Source organism: Rhineura floridana, chromosome 11, assembly GCF_030035675.1.
Source record: "Rhineura floridana isolate rRhiFlo1 chromosome 11, rRhiFlo1.hap2, whole genome shotgun sequence".
Taxonomy (NCBI): Eukaryota; Metazoa; Chordata; class Lepidosauria; order Squamata; family Rhineuridae; genus Rhineura; species Rhineura floridana.
The window spans coordinates 37,014,896-37,030,696 of record NC_084490.1 but is presented as its reverse complement, the minus strand read 5'-3'; the positions used below and the strand labels follow the sequence as shown (position 1 = coordinate 37,030,696).

The window sequence follows — 15,801 nt, the reverse complement described above, 5'->3', positions numbered from 1 at the left end:
AAATGAGATTTTTTTGTCGTTCTTTTCTTAATTTATATGCTAACCATTTGCCCGGTTTATTTGCAAATTCAAAAGTCCTTTGTTTAGCAAAATTTAATTTCCTTTCAATTTCTCTAACTGTCAACATTGACACTTGTTTCTGTAACATTTTAATTTGATTTATAATGAAAACTTTAGTTGGATTCTTTTTCAATTCTTCCTCTTTCTGTTTTATTTCTTCCAAAATTAATTGCATTTTCTGTTGTTTCTTCTTTTTTAGTTCAGAATTACATTTAATAAAATATCCCCTCATAAATGCTTTACTTGTATCCCAAACAATATTTTCATCTGTTCCTTTGTATAAATTATGTTCAAAAAACTCTTTTAATTTCTTCTTACATTCTTGCACTACTTTATCATTCTGTAATAAAGATTCATTTAGTCTCCATCTAAATCCAAGATTTTTTTTTTTAAAAAAAGTCAATATCACAGGGTTATGATCCGAAAAAGGTTTTGGTAATACATCCATCTTGGAAATGTCTTTCACTAAATTTTTAGACATCCAAATCATATCAATCCTCGAAAATGTTTTATGTCTTTCTGAAAAGTAAGTAAATTCCTTTGCATTGTCATTTATATATTTCCAAGCATCCACCAATTCTAAATTTTCCATCAATTCGAAGCAGATCTTCGGCAATTTGCCCTGTGTCTCTTTAATATTTTTCTCAGAAAGTCTATCCATTTCTGGTGAAATTACCCCATTCCAATCACCCATGACACACCAATGATCATATGCAAACTCTGATAATTTTTCCATAAGTCCTGTATAAAACCTTGTTTTATCTTCATTGGGGGCATAAATGCCCACTATCAAAATTTTTGTACCCTGTATGGTAATTTCAACTTCCACAAATCTGCCACTATCATCCAATAATATCAATTTAGGAGACAATTGTGAGTTAATATAAAGAACAACACCATTTTTTTTTTTTGGATCCTGCCGAAATAAATTCTTCACCCAAATTTTTACAGATCAAATATTTAGAATCTTTCTTCTTAATATGAGTTGTAAACAAATTATATCCAATTTTAATTTTTTCAAATAATAAAATACTTTCTCTTCTGCGACGTATTAGCTCCATTTATATTCCAAGTTAGATATTTGTAATCCATTTTTAAGCATGTATTTTAGAAAAGTCGGTACCTGTTGCCCCCTTTAATTCATCATCATCCTTTTCTTCCTCTACCTGTTTCTGTTGACTTTGTTTCCCATGAGTTATATCCATATCTTTAATTTTATCTTCTTCCATGTCTTTTGAAGCTTTTCTCAAGAAATCCCTTGCTTTTTGAACAGTATTCAATCGATACTTCTGTTGTCTAAATGTAAAAATCACTCCCTCTGGAACATCCCATCTAAATCCCATCTAAATTGAATTTTACATTGAGTTTTTCTGTGAAGAAAGCGTATTCTTTTCTCTTACGTATAAGTCTAATAGGAATTTCCTTCATCACCAGTATTTCTTTACCGTCAATTTTGAAGACATTGTTAAAATGATGTTGCAAAACCATATCTCTGGTCCTCTTTTTTAGAAAGTAAACAAGCACATCTCTTGGGATTTTTTTCATTGTTGCGTATCTGGAATTAATTCTATAAACTTTATCTATTTCAAATTCCATCCGATCTTCATCCCAGTCCAAGGATTTTACCAAGGCATTAACAATTTTCTCTCTGATATCTTCACCTGTTTCCTCAGGAATTGCATGGAATCTCAAGCAATATTCTTTATCTCTAAGTTCCATGACAGCAATATAGTCCAAATTTTTTTCCAATTCCACATTTAAAATATCTGTTCTATTCTCTAAGGTTTGCATCTTGTCTTTAACATTTTTTACATCCTGTGTTAGTTGCCCCATTGTATTTTTAATCTCATCCACTTCTGTTTTGATATGATCTTTTAAATCTTTGAAATCCTTTTTCATATTGCGAAATTCATCTTTAAATTCTCGTCTGTCCTGTTTCATCTCTTGTTTCATCTCTTGTTTAAGATCATTAATCCCCTCCATAATTTTCTGGAACATGTCTATCCCTTCCTGTGTATCAGTTGAACCTCTTCGCTCTAAAACTTTGGCTGCTTTCCTGGTTGTCATTCTTGAAAAAAAAACCTTTTCTATTATTAGCCAATGTTCCCAAACTTAGAGGCAAACTGTTTCTTTTTTTCCCCCAACAACAAAAGAGTTAATATTCCAGGCCTGTTAATATGATCTAACCAGCACGCTTCTTATCTCCAGCATGTTCAGGAATGTAAAACAAATCCAGTTCTCAGCATCCAGCAGTTAGTAACATAAACAAACAGCAGATTCGTTCAAAAAAAATAATAAAAAAGGAATAAAAAAATAGTCTCAGATATATTTCCTTCAAATAATCAAATCATCTTATCTAATAAGTTGCCTCTCATCCGTTTTAATCTTTGTAATTCCAAATTTAAGCCAGCTTTTTGTCATAAAAAAATAAAACGAGTTCTTTGAATTGCTCCCTTCTTCCTTAACTTTATATAAAAGAAAAAAGTGTGACTCACCCAGGTTTCTGAATTGCTGATTCGTAAACAAGTCTCTTTTACGGTAGTAATTTAAGTCAAATGATAAGATTTAGACAGAAGGAGGCTCGCTCGTTAAAAACGTTTTTTTGGGGGGAAAAAGTCTCGCTTATTTTCAGCACAGCATGTTGGAAATCCGGACTCCGTCTTCCGCTGCTAGATATGCCTTCTTATCTCAGGGGATTTCTGACCAAATCCAGCCATCTACAGCTCAACGAAGTTTCGTGGATAATCTCTTCGGTTCCCCTTTATCTTGGAGAACATTTACGCCAGTCAAAGATTCCTCTTGACTGGCTTTTAACTGAAAAAAGCTTCCTCTGAGACAGAGCTCCCTCAGAGACAACCACCAGCCAGCACTCCTTCCGGGAAGTCAATCTGCATTGTCATATTCTCATGTGATAATTTTATGTTAGTTTTCTATGACATGCTTCAAATCTATCTATCTATCTATCTATCTATCTATCTATCTATCTATCTATCTATCTATCTATCTATCTATCTATCTATCTATCTATCTATCTATCTATCTATCTATCTATCTATCTATCTATCTATCTATCTATCTATCTATCTATCTACTAAAAAAAAAGTACACATACACCACCTGTCTCTTACTTTAAGGATTTTTTCCAATTAAAACATTTTCCTAGATCTTTTTATTTTCAGAAATGAGTTTTAACTGTTGAACAGAATCCTCTGTGGCAGAAGTCCCAAGAGAGACTGCATCTTCTCAGAAGAAATATAAATAACCACAAGATGTAGTCGGTGAGTGCAATCTGGAACATCACACATGGTTGCTTGTCACATAGGCACACTTTTTGTAGAGAAAATGGAAATTTACCACAGGATTCATACCTTGGGTTGCTGATATGCTGAGAAAGGTGAAAACAGTGATGAGGGATTCTTGTTTGAAGGTACAAAGTCTGTTTGGGTGTGTTAGACAGAAGGGTAGAAAGAGTTCTAGAGGTATTACAAAATTATCACATTGGGAGCTTGATCTCTCTCAGAACCTTTTGCACTCTTGGTTTCATGAGTGGTGATGAGGAGAACATTTACAGAACTGTTGAGATAATACAGAACATGTTCACTCTTAAAGTAGTTCTCTCATTATGTGAGGACCCATTGCATATTGTTAAAGTACCTGATTTACATAAATAAGTGTCCAGGTTCAACCAGTAGTATTTTCTATGTAAAAGGATTTCAGGTGGCAAAGTTATGAAAAAGCCCTGGTTGATACCTTTCAGAGACACTGTGTGTCAGAATGAGTATGATAGGCCAGTGGTCAGAGGCTGCTTCAAAAATATATGCAAACATTGTAATCTTTATTGGTAACTAACAAACTGAGTGCAAGCTATCAAAGCTGCCATGAGTAGATTAATCTGACAATTTTAGTACTCTCAGTTCTTCATTTTTCCAAATTTAAGTTCAGTTCTCCACATTTCTTCACCAGTTTGCATTTCTTTAAAAAGTCCTCATGAAAATTCATTAACATTTTTGTGCGAATTTCTCCTAATATGCACATCTTATATGCAATTTTGCCTAATATACTCATTTTTGCAAAGCAATTTCCCCCTAGTATAATGCATCTTGGTAAATTATTTTCACTATGTATTTTAATGCACATTTTACTTAAGTAGATGCATTTTTGTACACATTACTTGGCTGAAGAAGTGCATTGTGAAATTTGAAGAAGAGCAATTTTTGAAAGGATGCATTTCAGTTCATGTAGCATGAGTTATGTAGGTTTGCCTTTATATGCAAACTGAGTCAAATTTCTCTCCCATCCAAATCTCCCATATCTAATCACTGCTTTGAAATGAAACTAGATTCTTATAAGAGCTCAAGACAATTGTTGATATTTGCTATGTCTTATTACTTTGTTGTTTTCAGTGCATCACTCCTTTCTCCAGCTTAATATGGTAGTTAGCCTGCAATCCCCAGGCACTGTGCTACAATGGAGTCCCACTGACTCTGGAAAACAAATGACTTACAACATCTTGTCAGAAGGTTCAATCCACATCTTATCAAAGTGAAAGTAAAATTGACAATAAATATTAATAGTCATTGATATTGCCAAGAAGTTTAATCTGCCAAATGTTCATTTCAGTCAATATGATGTTTGAGTAGAACAGCACTATATGAATTGTACTCTGAGTGTACCAGAGTCAAAGCCTATCCATGATATTGTGGGTTAAATTGGTACAAGAGATAGCACTAGAGCAGCATTTCTAGCAACTTCTGGCACAGTTGCCAGAAAAGGTTGACAACCTCTGGTTCACATGAATGAATTAACATAATGAAATATCACCAGATAAGATAATTTATAACAATTTTATTTATTTCTGCTCAGGGGCTTCCTAGAGGCATCTGACTGGCCACTGTGGGAAACATGATGCTGGACGAGATGGACCATTGACCAGCAGGGCTCTTCATATGTTCTTACATGCATCACATATGTTTCAATTTAGCACCTCCATTTCTGGAACTAGACTGAACAATAGTCTTTGCAGTACAATGTCGAAATACTGCAAGGGCTATTCTTCATTCTAATTACAGAAATGGTGAACAATTCATTTCACCACTCTAATATCTGGAGTCATTTTAACAAATAACAGGGAAATCCTTCACTGATCTCTGATCTCTGTATCATAAGTAATAAAATCCTTTGGCAGAAATGATTTGTATGTAAGCGATACAAAGTAGCCATGCTGTATTATTAATTGTAACGGAACTCTCTTGTAATGGGAGTGGAAATGGGTATAACACAGGAAGATTGTCTGGGGTATTCACCTTCTGATTTTCCATTAGACATAAGATCCAGAAAGAAGTGATTTCTAACAAGTTGCACATGGCCAATATCTGTTTCACCTTTCCATCTCTCTGTCACATAAGACATATTTATAATACTCAGTAACATATTTTTTTCATTCTCTAGATGTCAAGAGGTTTAGCAATGGCTCTAATGAGCTTTCATAACTACACCAAAAAGAACTCATATATACAATATAACTAACTTACCCAATTATAAGTAACCTTACACCAATGAAATTAGGAGTACTAACCAAATCTGAATGTGTATGTGTGTGTAACTGTCATTCATTATTTTTTACAGCTGTGGGTTTTTGTTTTTTGATGTTTCGCATCTCTTTAGTCATTAAATGAAGCAATTCATGGCAAAAAGAGCAAAGGATAATCAAACAACAGTGACAGAATTCATCCTTCTAGGATTCAAGACTTTTCCTGAACTGCAGACTCTCCTCTTTGTTCTGTTTTTGGCAATCTACATGGTGACAATGGCTGGAAACATCCTTATAGCTGCAGTAGTCATAGCCAAACATCACCTTCACAAGCCCATGTACTTCTTCCTGGGGAACTTGTCCATATTAGAGACTTGCTACACCTCAACAATCCTCCCTAGGATTTTGGCTAGTTTTATGAGCAACTACCATGGGATTACTTTTAGTGGGTGTTTCCTCCAGTTCTATTTCTTTGCTTTCTTGGCTGGAGCAGAGAGTTATCTCTTATCTGCAATGTCTTATGACAGGTATTTAGCCATATGTAAACCACTACATTATGTAACTCTTATGAACAGCAGGTTGTGTGTTCAATTGTCTTTTGCTTCTTGGGTAACTGGTGCTGTGGCTAGTGCATTTACAACATTCTTCGCATCACAACTAACATTTTGTGGCCCCAATGAAATTGACCATTTCTTTTGTGATTATGCACCATTGTTAATGCTCTCCTGTAGTGAAACCCAGCAAACAGAAATTGTGATGACAGTCTTGGGCTCTGCATGCACGATGCCACCATTGATGCTGACCCTGACCTCCTATGTTTGCATCATCAGCACCATTTTGAAAATCCCTTCAAACACTGGCAGGCGCAAAGCATTCTCTACCTGCTCCTCTCATCTTATCGTGGTCACAATTTTCTATGGGACTCTAATCATAGTGTACATATTACCAAAGACCAACACACTGAGGGATCTGAACAAAGTCTTTTCTGTTTTCTACACAATCCTGACTCCCATGTTCAATCCCTTCATCTACAGCCTGAGGAATAGAGAGTTTAAGGAAGCCCTTAGAACAGCCATCAACCAGTTTGTGTCTTTGAGAAGAACTCTCAGAATACATCCTCAGTAAAATCAAATGTTTTTCTCTTGAGAAGACCTAGTGAAATCAATCAAAATTATGCATGCAATGTAATGAAGTGAGAATAAGCCAGGTGACAAATGGTGGAGTGGACTACACCACTTTTAGGCTGTAGGTAGGATAGCACATTTTTAATGCTCCATTGCATGCAACCCCCCTTCTGCATGCACCAACAGAAAACAACAGCAGGATGTTGAAGGGTCTAGAAACTCATTTACTATTTTTTTAAAACTTGCAGGGTGGTTGTTTGATCATGGACAGGAGTTCAACAATGCACCTTCCCCAATCTGCCATCTGATATGGTAAAGCCTACTCCACCACTTCAGCCTTCTATATTTATTATTACTATTTTATATTGAAGATTAAGGACCCTCCTTTTGATCAACTGAACTTTAAGGCAATTTATAGTAGATTAGAGCAATACAATATTTATCTTCAGTAGACCTTGCTCCTCTGGCCAGTGGTAGAGGCCAGAATGTCTTTTCCTTCATTTCTACAAAGGCCAGCTGATTTCTGAGTGGTTTTTAGGAAGGGGGAAAGCAAGCTCCCTATAGCTGCTTATTCACTGGCTGATAATTGGGGCCAGACTACTCTTCCCTTTCTCGTGGTGTTCTGGGAAGAATTCTATCTACACATTACACTGCATGCTTAGACTACACCTCAGCGGCAATCTAAGCTGCAAGCTACAAACCACTTTACTCCAGAAAAAATACAGTAGGATGAAAAGAACCATCTTGGAGCAAATTGTCAATGGATAATGTTGCTCTGTTAATTGTTCCACTTTCTCATACACTTTATTATTATAAGCACTGCATTAGAGCTTGGGACCCTAATTTATATCAGTGGTTTTCTGGGAATTTCAGGTCTCCACCAGTAGAATTTGTCAAGAAATCAGAAGAAGGATAGGACTGGGGAGGGCAGCTATGAGAGAACTAGAAAAGGACATCCAATGCAAAGATGTATCACTGAACACCAAAGTCAGGATCATTTAGACCATGGTATTCCCGATCTCTACGTATGGATGTGAAAGTTGGACAGCAAAAAAAGCGGACAAGAGAAAAATCAATTCATTTGAAATGTGTTGTTGGAGGAGAGCTTTGCATACCATGGACTGCAAAAAAGACAAATAATTGGGTGTTTGAACTAATTAAACCAGAACTGTCACTAAAAGCTAAAATGATGAAACTGAGGTTATCATACGTTGGACACATAATGAGAAGACATGGTTCACTAGAAAATACAATAATGCCGGGCAAAACAGAAGGGAGAATAAAAAGAGGAAGGCCAAACAAGAGATGGATTGATTCCATAAAGGAAGCCACAGACTTGAACTTATAAGATCTGAACAGGATGGTTCATGACAGATGCTCTTGGAGGTCGCTGATTCATAGGTCGCCATAAGTCATGATCGACGTGAAGGCACATAACAAAAACAAACAAACAGTAGAATTGTATTAGAGACCTCGTACAATAGATAGGCTTACCCACCTAGCTCTATTGTCTCCTTAGCAGCTGGTCTTCAACCTTGGGTCCTCAGATGTTGTTGGACAACAACTCCCTTCCTATCCAGACAGCATGGTCAATGGCCAGGGATGATGAGAGTTATAGTCCATCAACATCTGGGACCCTAAGGCTGAAAACAAGTGTCCTAGCACACCACAAGAGACAGTTTGAAATGGGGAGAGGACGATCGGGGGGGGATCATGGAATCAAAGCTTTGGAGGGGACCTCATAGGGCAGCCTGTCGAACCAATGGAGGAAATTCAGAATTAGAGCATCCTCAACAGATGGCTGTGCTTGAAGATCTCAAGTGACTGAAGATCTCCAGTGACTGAGAGCCTACCTTGAACTTAGGTATTTGGTTTCATTGTTGAACTCTCCTAGAAACCATGGGGTGCATGAAAAATTGAAACTCTGTAAAAGACAGATGTAACAAAATGCATTAAATATGTGTATGCTGAGTGATAACTGTAAATATGCAACAAATTAGGAAAGCTCTACAAATATAAATAAAAATAAAAAAAATTAGGATGAATCTGAACATATGCAGATATGAATAATCATCGTCTGGAATTAGTCTCTTCAGTACAATGAGTTCAATTTTAAAAAATTAAAAGGCAAAAAAAGAAGAAGTGAGGCTTCAGATATGTTTGCTAAGCATGTTCTAAACACTGAAGCTGCAGATTTAGGGTGTCAGCACACCCAACAGTCCTGGTCTTGCTTTTGCTCCCCCAATGCAAATACAGGCAAACACAAATCACACTGTCTCCATGCACGCCACTTTTGGGAGATACCACTAATTTGTTCTTGGCATTCCCCCAACCTTCTGGGGCAGATTTGGGGGTGGGGGTTGCAGGGGCACACAGAGGTTGGAGACCAAGGGGAGGCTCCATTGTGTGAGTAGAAGTTGTTAGGCTTGTGCAATGTCTTTGTTGGATTGATGTACTTCTACTCCTCAATCTTGTTTCTCTTGTTGTTGTTATGCACCTTCAACTCGACTATGAATTATGGTGACCCTATGAATCAGTGACCTCCAACAGCATCATAGGGTTTTCTCTGGGACCCCCCAAATGCAGGTTTATGTCTGTTCCATTGTGTGTCTGCCAGGGCTGGGCCATGGGCAGCAGGAATTGGGCACCAAGAGCTGTGCAACCAGTCAGTAGCCAGTATCAAAGAGTAAGTCAGAACTATAGGACGAGGCAGGAGCACAGAGCAAGCCAGAGGTCAGGGCTGAAAATATAACCAGAAATATAGGAACACATGCAAACTCATGAAGACCTTGTAGATGGAACATCCTCATTATTGACATTAATTCTCTGCCTTAAAAATCTTCAAAATGACTTGAGGGGTGATGACACATTATATTCAAGAAGGGTACAAACTGTGCAACTGTATACACCAATAGTTGAGCTGTACACTCGTACACTTATTCACAGATAATGTTCAACAAAAATGTGGTCTGTGTGCACAGTAGTTGAGCTGTTCAAATCAACATGCAGACACTCTTTCACACAAACACTTTTACATGTATAAAGGCAACTTATACCTGCATGCAGTGTAACATGAAGCCCTCTTATACTTCTTCTGGTTCAGTAGTATCCAATGCCCAGCTGGGGGGGGAGGGGTTAGAGTCAGTCCAGGGCCTGAAGGTACTTCACTGAGAAGTTATGACCAGTTGTTCTGAGGGTTCAGCACATAGGAAAGCTGTATACAGATCCAGTTATTCTGGGCAGTGCCCCTAGCATTTGGTTCTGCCTCTAAACAAATGAGTTCCGTTTAGGTAAGGTTAATGACTCTTGGTGGACCCTGTCTCCTCCTTGGAATAGTCTTCTCCCATAGACACCAAAGCCAGTGGCCACCACCACTCCATCTTGAATCTAATCGTACACTGTGTGCAGAAGGATTTATTTATTTATTTATTTATTTATTTATTTATTTTTAGTAGTAATAATGGTAGTGATAATGGCAGTGGCAGTGGTTATTGGATTTCTTACCTGCCGTTCACCGTAAGGTCCCAGGACTGGTCAAAACAATATAAAAATACAATCAGTTAAAACAATTATACTTGTCTGTGCTGAGTCTATTGTCCATCAATTTTCCTCGGTGACCCCCATGATCTAGGATTTTTTCTCAAAAGGTCTAATTTGACTTTCATCTCTAATTCTTTTCACCCACTGACATATTCTCACTGGGGAATTTCATATGCGTTTACCCTGGCACTTATTTCCAGTGTAAAGAGATGAGAAGTGGGAGAGGATATTAAAATAGTTGGAACGTGCACTAGGGGATTATTTCTCTATCACATTTAGAAGAAAGTTGTTTGTTCATTCCATTGAAAGGTCCCCTTTGTCCTTTTATTATCAGAAACGAGCATTCACTAAAGGCTTAGCTTGGAACTCCCTGAGGCAGAGAATTTACATCTTCTCAGAGGAAAAATAAATAAGTGCAAGATGGAGTTGGAGAAAATAGCCAGGAATATCATGCATGGATCTTTATTATAGTCACACGTTTTGTGTGAGGAAAGAAGTGGAAAAGTACCATCGGATCTATATCTAGCTCTCTTGATATTTTGAAAGAAGAGGTCAAAGCACTGAAGGGGAGACCATGTTTGAAGGTACAAAGGTCTGTGTGTGTAAGTGTGAAAGAGAGGGGGAGTTCTAGGCATATTACAAGATCATCAAATTGAGTACTGGACTCTCTCAGTACCTGCAGCAAATGTTGTCTTGATTTCACAGCACAGTAATGGGCCAATGGAAATATTGTTAAGAGGAGTGATGATGAGGAGATTCTTTATGGAACTGATTAGATAATGCAAAATATGTTCTGCAGTCCTTCATTTGTATGCGTATCTGTCTAGGCAAATTTTCCAAGGTTCAGTCCCCAGGTAAAAGGACGTCAAGTGACAGGGCAAAGGAAGGCCCGTACCTGAGATCCTCAAGAACTGCTCACAATCAGACTGTACTGGATTGATCAGTAGGGATGTAAGAAGACAGAAATTTGTGTTCTGATGTGCATCATCACAATCAGTGCTATTTCTGTTCTGCTGCAGTTCAGTTTCTGGCAAATATTACATTGTTCATCTCACTGTCTGCTACTTGATGTAAATTATGTAACTTATGTAACTATTTAGGTAACTTACATAGTTTACATTCGTTTCATTATAAACAATATGTCAAAACAATGCAAAAAAGTCATTAATTATGTCTCATTTGCAGAATTAACCATCCAAAACAGTGTTGTGAATGAATACCCATCATATTTGCCTGATTGATTTCAGTTCCTAACCACAGGTGAATGCATGCTCTGCAGTAATTTCCCCTTCTTTTCCCATTTACATTGGATTTCTCTGACATCCTTAGTGGTCAATAGTCTGAAGCAGCTTCATATTTGTGTTCCTGTGTTGTAATCTTTATTAGGTACCCGGGGCTGTGATCCAGAAGATATCGAAGCTTCCTTACCTTATGCTTATTTGGTTTTGCACTTGAACTTGCTCATAAGAGCTCGTGACAGTCGCTGATACTGTATTTGTTTATGTTTATCTAAACCTTACGTTGTTGTTGTTTACATATTATAGATCCTTTCCATGGCTTAAGATGCTCTTAGCTTGCTATCCTCAAAGAGCATGCCTCAATGGAATGGAGTTCCATTGACTCCTGGAAGCAAATGATTAAAGGCATCTTGTCAGGAGGTTCATCTCAATGAAATAAAGGTAAAATCTACCAAATATACAAATGGTCAGAGATAAAGCCAATAAGTTAAATGTGGCAAACTTATATTACATTTTTCAGTAGCCACTGTCTGTGAATAGAGCAGGATTGTATGAATCGTATGTTGGGGCTCTGAGGGTGAAAACATCCACCAAGGTGTTAGGAACTACATTTGTGTGCGCTTTGGACTGAATTTGTGGCGCTCTTTAAAAAGTTTGTCCACTAATCATTAACATATATGCATTAATATAACCAATGTCACCAGGGATGGTATATGGAAAGAGACACTCCCCTTTTCGATGGTTTGTTGATGGTCATCAGATTGAGCAATGCAAGAAATTTAAATACCTTGGTATTCATTTTAAGGAAAACCTCTCTTGGCAAGTTCACGTGGAAGCAAGTAAAGGAATGCCCTCAAAAACTATTGGAGCCATCCTTAAGTTCTTTTGCACAGTAGGGGGCCATCTAGGTCACTCAGGTCGGAAAATTTACTAGAGTAAGGTAGTTGCCCAAATTTTGTATGGTGTGGCAGTTTCAGGGTGGGATGATTTTTTGCTAGGTAAATTAGAGGTTCTTCAAACCAATTTTCTTCAAAAAGTTTTAATGTTGCCCCCTGGCACACCTGCAACTCTGATTCGGGCAGAGGTAGGTCTTCCCTGTATTAGAGCCCATGCCCACTGCTCCATGATTAATTATTGGAGAACTTTATTAGAATCTCCAGCCAGGGTCTTTGCCAAGTTGTGTTACAATCAGTTGCTGAAGTGCAAGTTTTGGGCAGCAAGGTATCACAATTTGCTTCAGACTTAATTTTACTCTGGCTGAGACATTCTTTGACATAAAGTCAAAAAACAGGCTCTATGAAGTTATTTTTAGTGTATTTTTAGTCAGACAAGCTGTTATTAATTCAGAATTTTCAGAATGGTACAGACTCTATAAATGTGATCATCAAACAGCTGCCTATTTGTCAATGCTTACCTTTTCAAAACTTAGGCAATCTTTTATGGCCCTTTGTTTCCAAACAATACCAACAGCTTTGATTGATGGTAGATACTACCAGACTCCTTTGGACCTCTGCCTTTATATATGTGGAGCCCCAGAGATTGAAGACCTGCCTTACTACTTGCTGTTTTGTCCATTGTATTCAAACCTCGATCTAAATTTCTGGGTTTTATTTTGTCTTGCCTGCTTTTTAACTCTATCCAAGACAAGATTGTTCTCCTCTTGTCTGATGCAGACATCACTATAACCAATAGGGTCTCACTTTTTGCTTTGGCAGCATCAAAAATTCACACACAAAATATCACTGATAATGCATTTGCCTGTTCGGGGAATGACTTGTTTTAACATTTTTGTTAAATGCTCTGATTTTACATTATCCAGGCTATGGTTTGAAGGCACATAAGGCCAGCTCCCTGCTGAACCTAAGGAGGGTCAGGTCTGGTCAGTGCCTGGATGGGAGACCTCCTGGGAACCATATGTAAGCCGCCTTGGGTTTCTATAATGAAAAGAAAGGAGGGGTATAAATGTAATAAATAAATAAACAATAACCCATTTTAATTTTATGTGATCTAATTCCCTGTTAATTTTATTTAAGTATTTAGATTTCTCATTTTATATGTTATATTTGTTTTAAATGGCTCTGCGTTTTAATTCTATTAATCCAATGGCCTTTGGCCCAAGCAGTAATAATAAACTGAATTGAACTGAATTGACTGGTAAAATGGCTGTGAATTAATAAAATGGACCAGTCTTAAAATGACATGTAAGCATTTCAACAAATCTTTTGTGGTTACTGAACATCCTACAACAAACAGTGGTAACTGTATCTTATAGAATAAGATATCTTGCTTGTATGTACAAATGTAGTGGTTGATATAAAAATTGTGTCAAAACTTCATAAATAACAGTAAACCAACTCCCTTTTAATGGGATTAGACCAACTACATTATAAAAACAACAATTACAGAAAGATTCTATCGGACATTGGTCTTTCAACATCATCTAACGTAAGAGGTATAAATAAGTAACTCTATTAACACAAAATATGTTCCAAACGATGTTGCTAATGGCTGTTTATGTTGTCCACCTCTCCCCACATAAGTTTAAATTATGTCCAACAACATTATCATTCATTCTCTAGCTGTCTTAATTATTATTTTGACTGTCATATAGAAGTAAAAATATTTATAATAATGGTTCAGATCAGCTTTCATAACTACACCAGAAAGAAAAAATTATACACAACGCCACTTATCTAAATACTGTGGGCATCAATTTCAAGTGATATATTTATGGAGTTAAGCAGATGGCACTCAAAGAACATTTACATTTGTGGTTTCTTTTCCAATCGCTATTTAGTTGGTGGATGAAACAAGCTATGGCAAAAAGAGAAATGGATAATCAAACAACAGTGACAAAATTTATCCTTCTAGGATTCAAGACTCTTCCTGAACTGCAGACTCTTCTCTTTGTTCTGTTTTTTGCAATCTACATGGTAACAATAGCTGGAAACATCCTTATAGCTGCACTAGTTCTGGTTAATCATCACCTTCAGAAACCCATGTACTTCTTCCTAGGAAACTTGTCTGTTTTGGAGACCTGCTACACCTCAACAATCCTCCCTAAGGTTTTGGCTATTTTTATGAGTGGTTATCATGGGATTTCTTTTAGCGGGTGTTTCCTCCAGTTCTATTTCTTGGGGTCATTTGCTTGTGCTGAGTGTTATCTCTTATCTGCGATGTCTTATGACAGGTATTTAGCCATATGTAAACCACTGCATTATGTAACCCTCATGAATAGCAGGCTATGTGCTCAACTATCCTTTGCTACTTGGATAGCTGGTGCTGTGGCTACTGCATTTACAACATTCTTTGCATCACAGCTGAAATTCTGTGGACCCAACGAAATTGACCATTTCTTTTGTGATTACACACCATTGTTAATGCTCTCCTGTAGTGATACTCAGCTGACAGAAGTGTTGATGTCTGTCTTGGGATCTGCATGCACAATACCACCATTGACTCTTACTCTGGCCTCCTATGTTTGCATCATCAGCACCATTTTGAAAATCCCTTCAACTACTGGCAGGCGCAAAGCTTTCTCTACCTGCTCCTCTCATCTTATTGTGGTCACAGTATTCTATGGGACCCTAATAACAGTGTACATACTACCAAAGAACAACACACTGAGGGATCTGAACAAAGTCCTCTCTGTTTTCTACACAATCCTGACTCCCATGATCAACCCCTTCATCTATAGCCTGAGGAACAGAGAGTTTAAGGAAGCCCTCAGAAAAGCAGTCAGCCAACTTGTGTCTATGAGAAGAATTCAAGGAATCCAAATGCAGTAAAACCGAATGCATTTACAATGATCTAAGCTCTAACCCACAGACTATTTTCCTCTTGAGAAGACCAGCTGTAATTGGTTGGAGAAATTTGAAATATGTTATTTGTGGCTTGCAATTTCATGAAGCCTCCAGTGCGATTACTGAAAAAGATGCTATTGATTCTTTAGATTTAGCGTATATCTAAATGTCAGAAGGGGAGAAATTTTCAAAACCTAGTATTGCACCATTAGGTGCAAAACACACAGTGTCCCATGAAGCACTATGCAGAATTGTCTCATTTCTAGCTCATTGGACTCCATAGCAAATATATTACACCTTTAGCAGCCTGTTGGAAAGAGATGTTGATGGACCCAGCTCCACTCTCAGATGGCTGCTTTTATGTAATGGATGGAATCAGCTCCATGAAATACATCTGAAAAAAGAAGGTACCTGTATATATTCCCTTAGATATGGTTCATTTGACTGTTGGGGCTATAAAACTGAATAGAATGAACTTTAGGTAGAAGAATGATGGGTAAACCAAG

General features: G+C 37.3%; 2 protein-coding genes across 3 annotated transcripts; both read left to right on the top strand.

The window, feature by feature from the left end:
* The first annotated feature begins 5,722 nt into the window (after positions 1–5,722).
* On the top strand, positions 5,723–6,715 carry LOC133368000 (olfactory receptor 6B1-like). The gene has a single exon (XM_061592082.1). It carries the CDS (start codon positions 5,732–5,734, stop codon positions 6,713–6,715), a length of 984 nt encoding a protein of 327 aa, XP_061448066.1. The 5' UTR covers positions 5,723–5,731.
* Positions 6,716–10,616: 3,901 nt separating this feature from the next.
* LOC133366946 (olfactory receptor 6B1-like) lies at positions 10,617–15,801 on the top strand. 2 transcript variants are annotated; one of them, XM_061590495.1, is made up of 3 exons: positions 10,617–10,838; positions 11,799–11,933; positions 14,364–15,801. In XM_061590495.1, the coding sequence occupies exon 3, from the start codon at positions 14,423–14,425 to the stop codon at positions 15,278–15,280; it is 858 nt and encodes a 285-aa protein (XP_061446479.1). In that variant the 5' UTR covers positions 10,617–10,838; positions 11,799–11,933; positions 14,364–14,422; the 3' UTR covers positions 15,281–15,801. The 2 variants fall into 2 exon arrangements, with proteins under 2 accessions (XP_061446479.1, XP_061446477.1); XM_061590493.1 differs by having other exon boundaries at positions 14,290–15,801.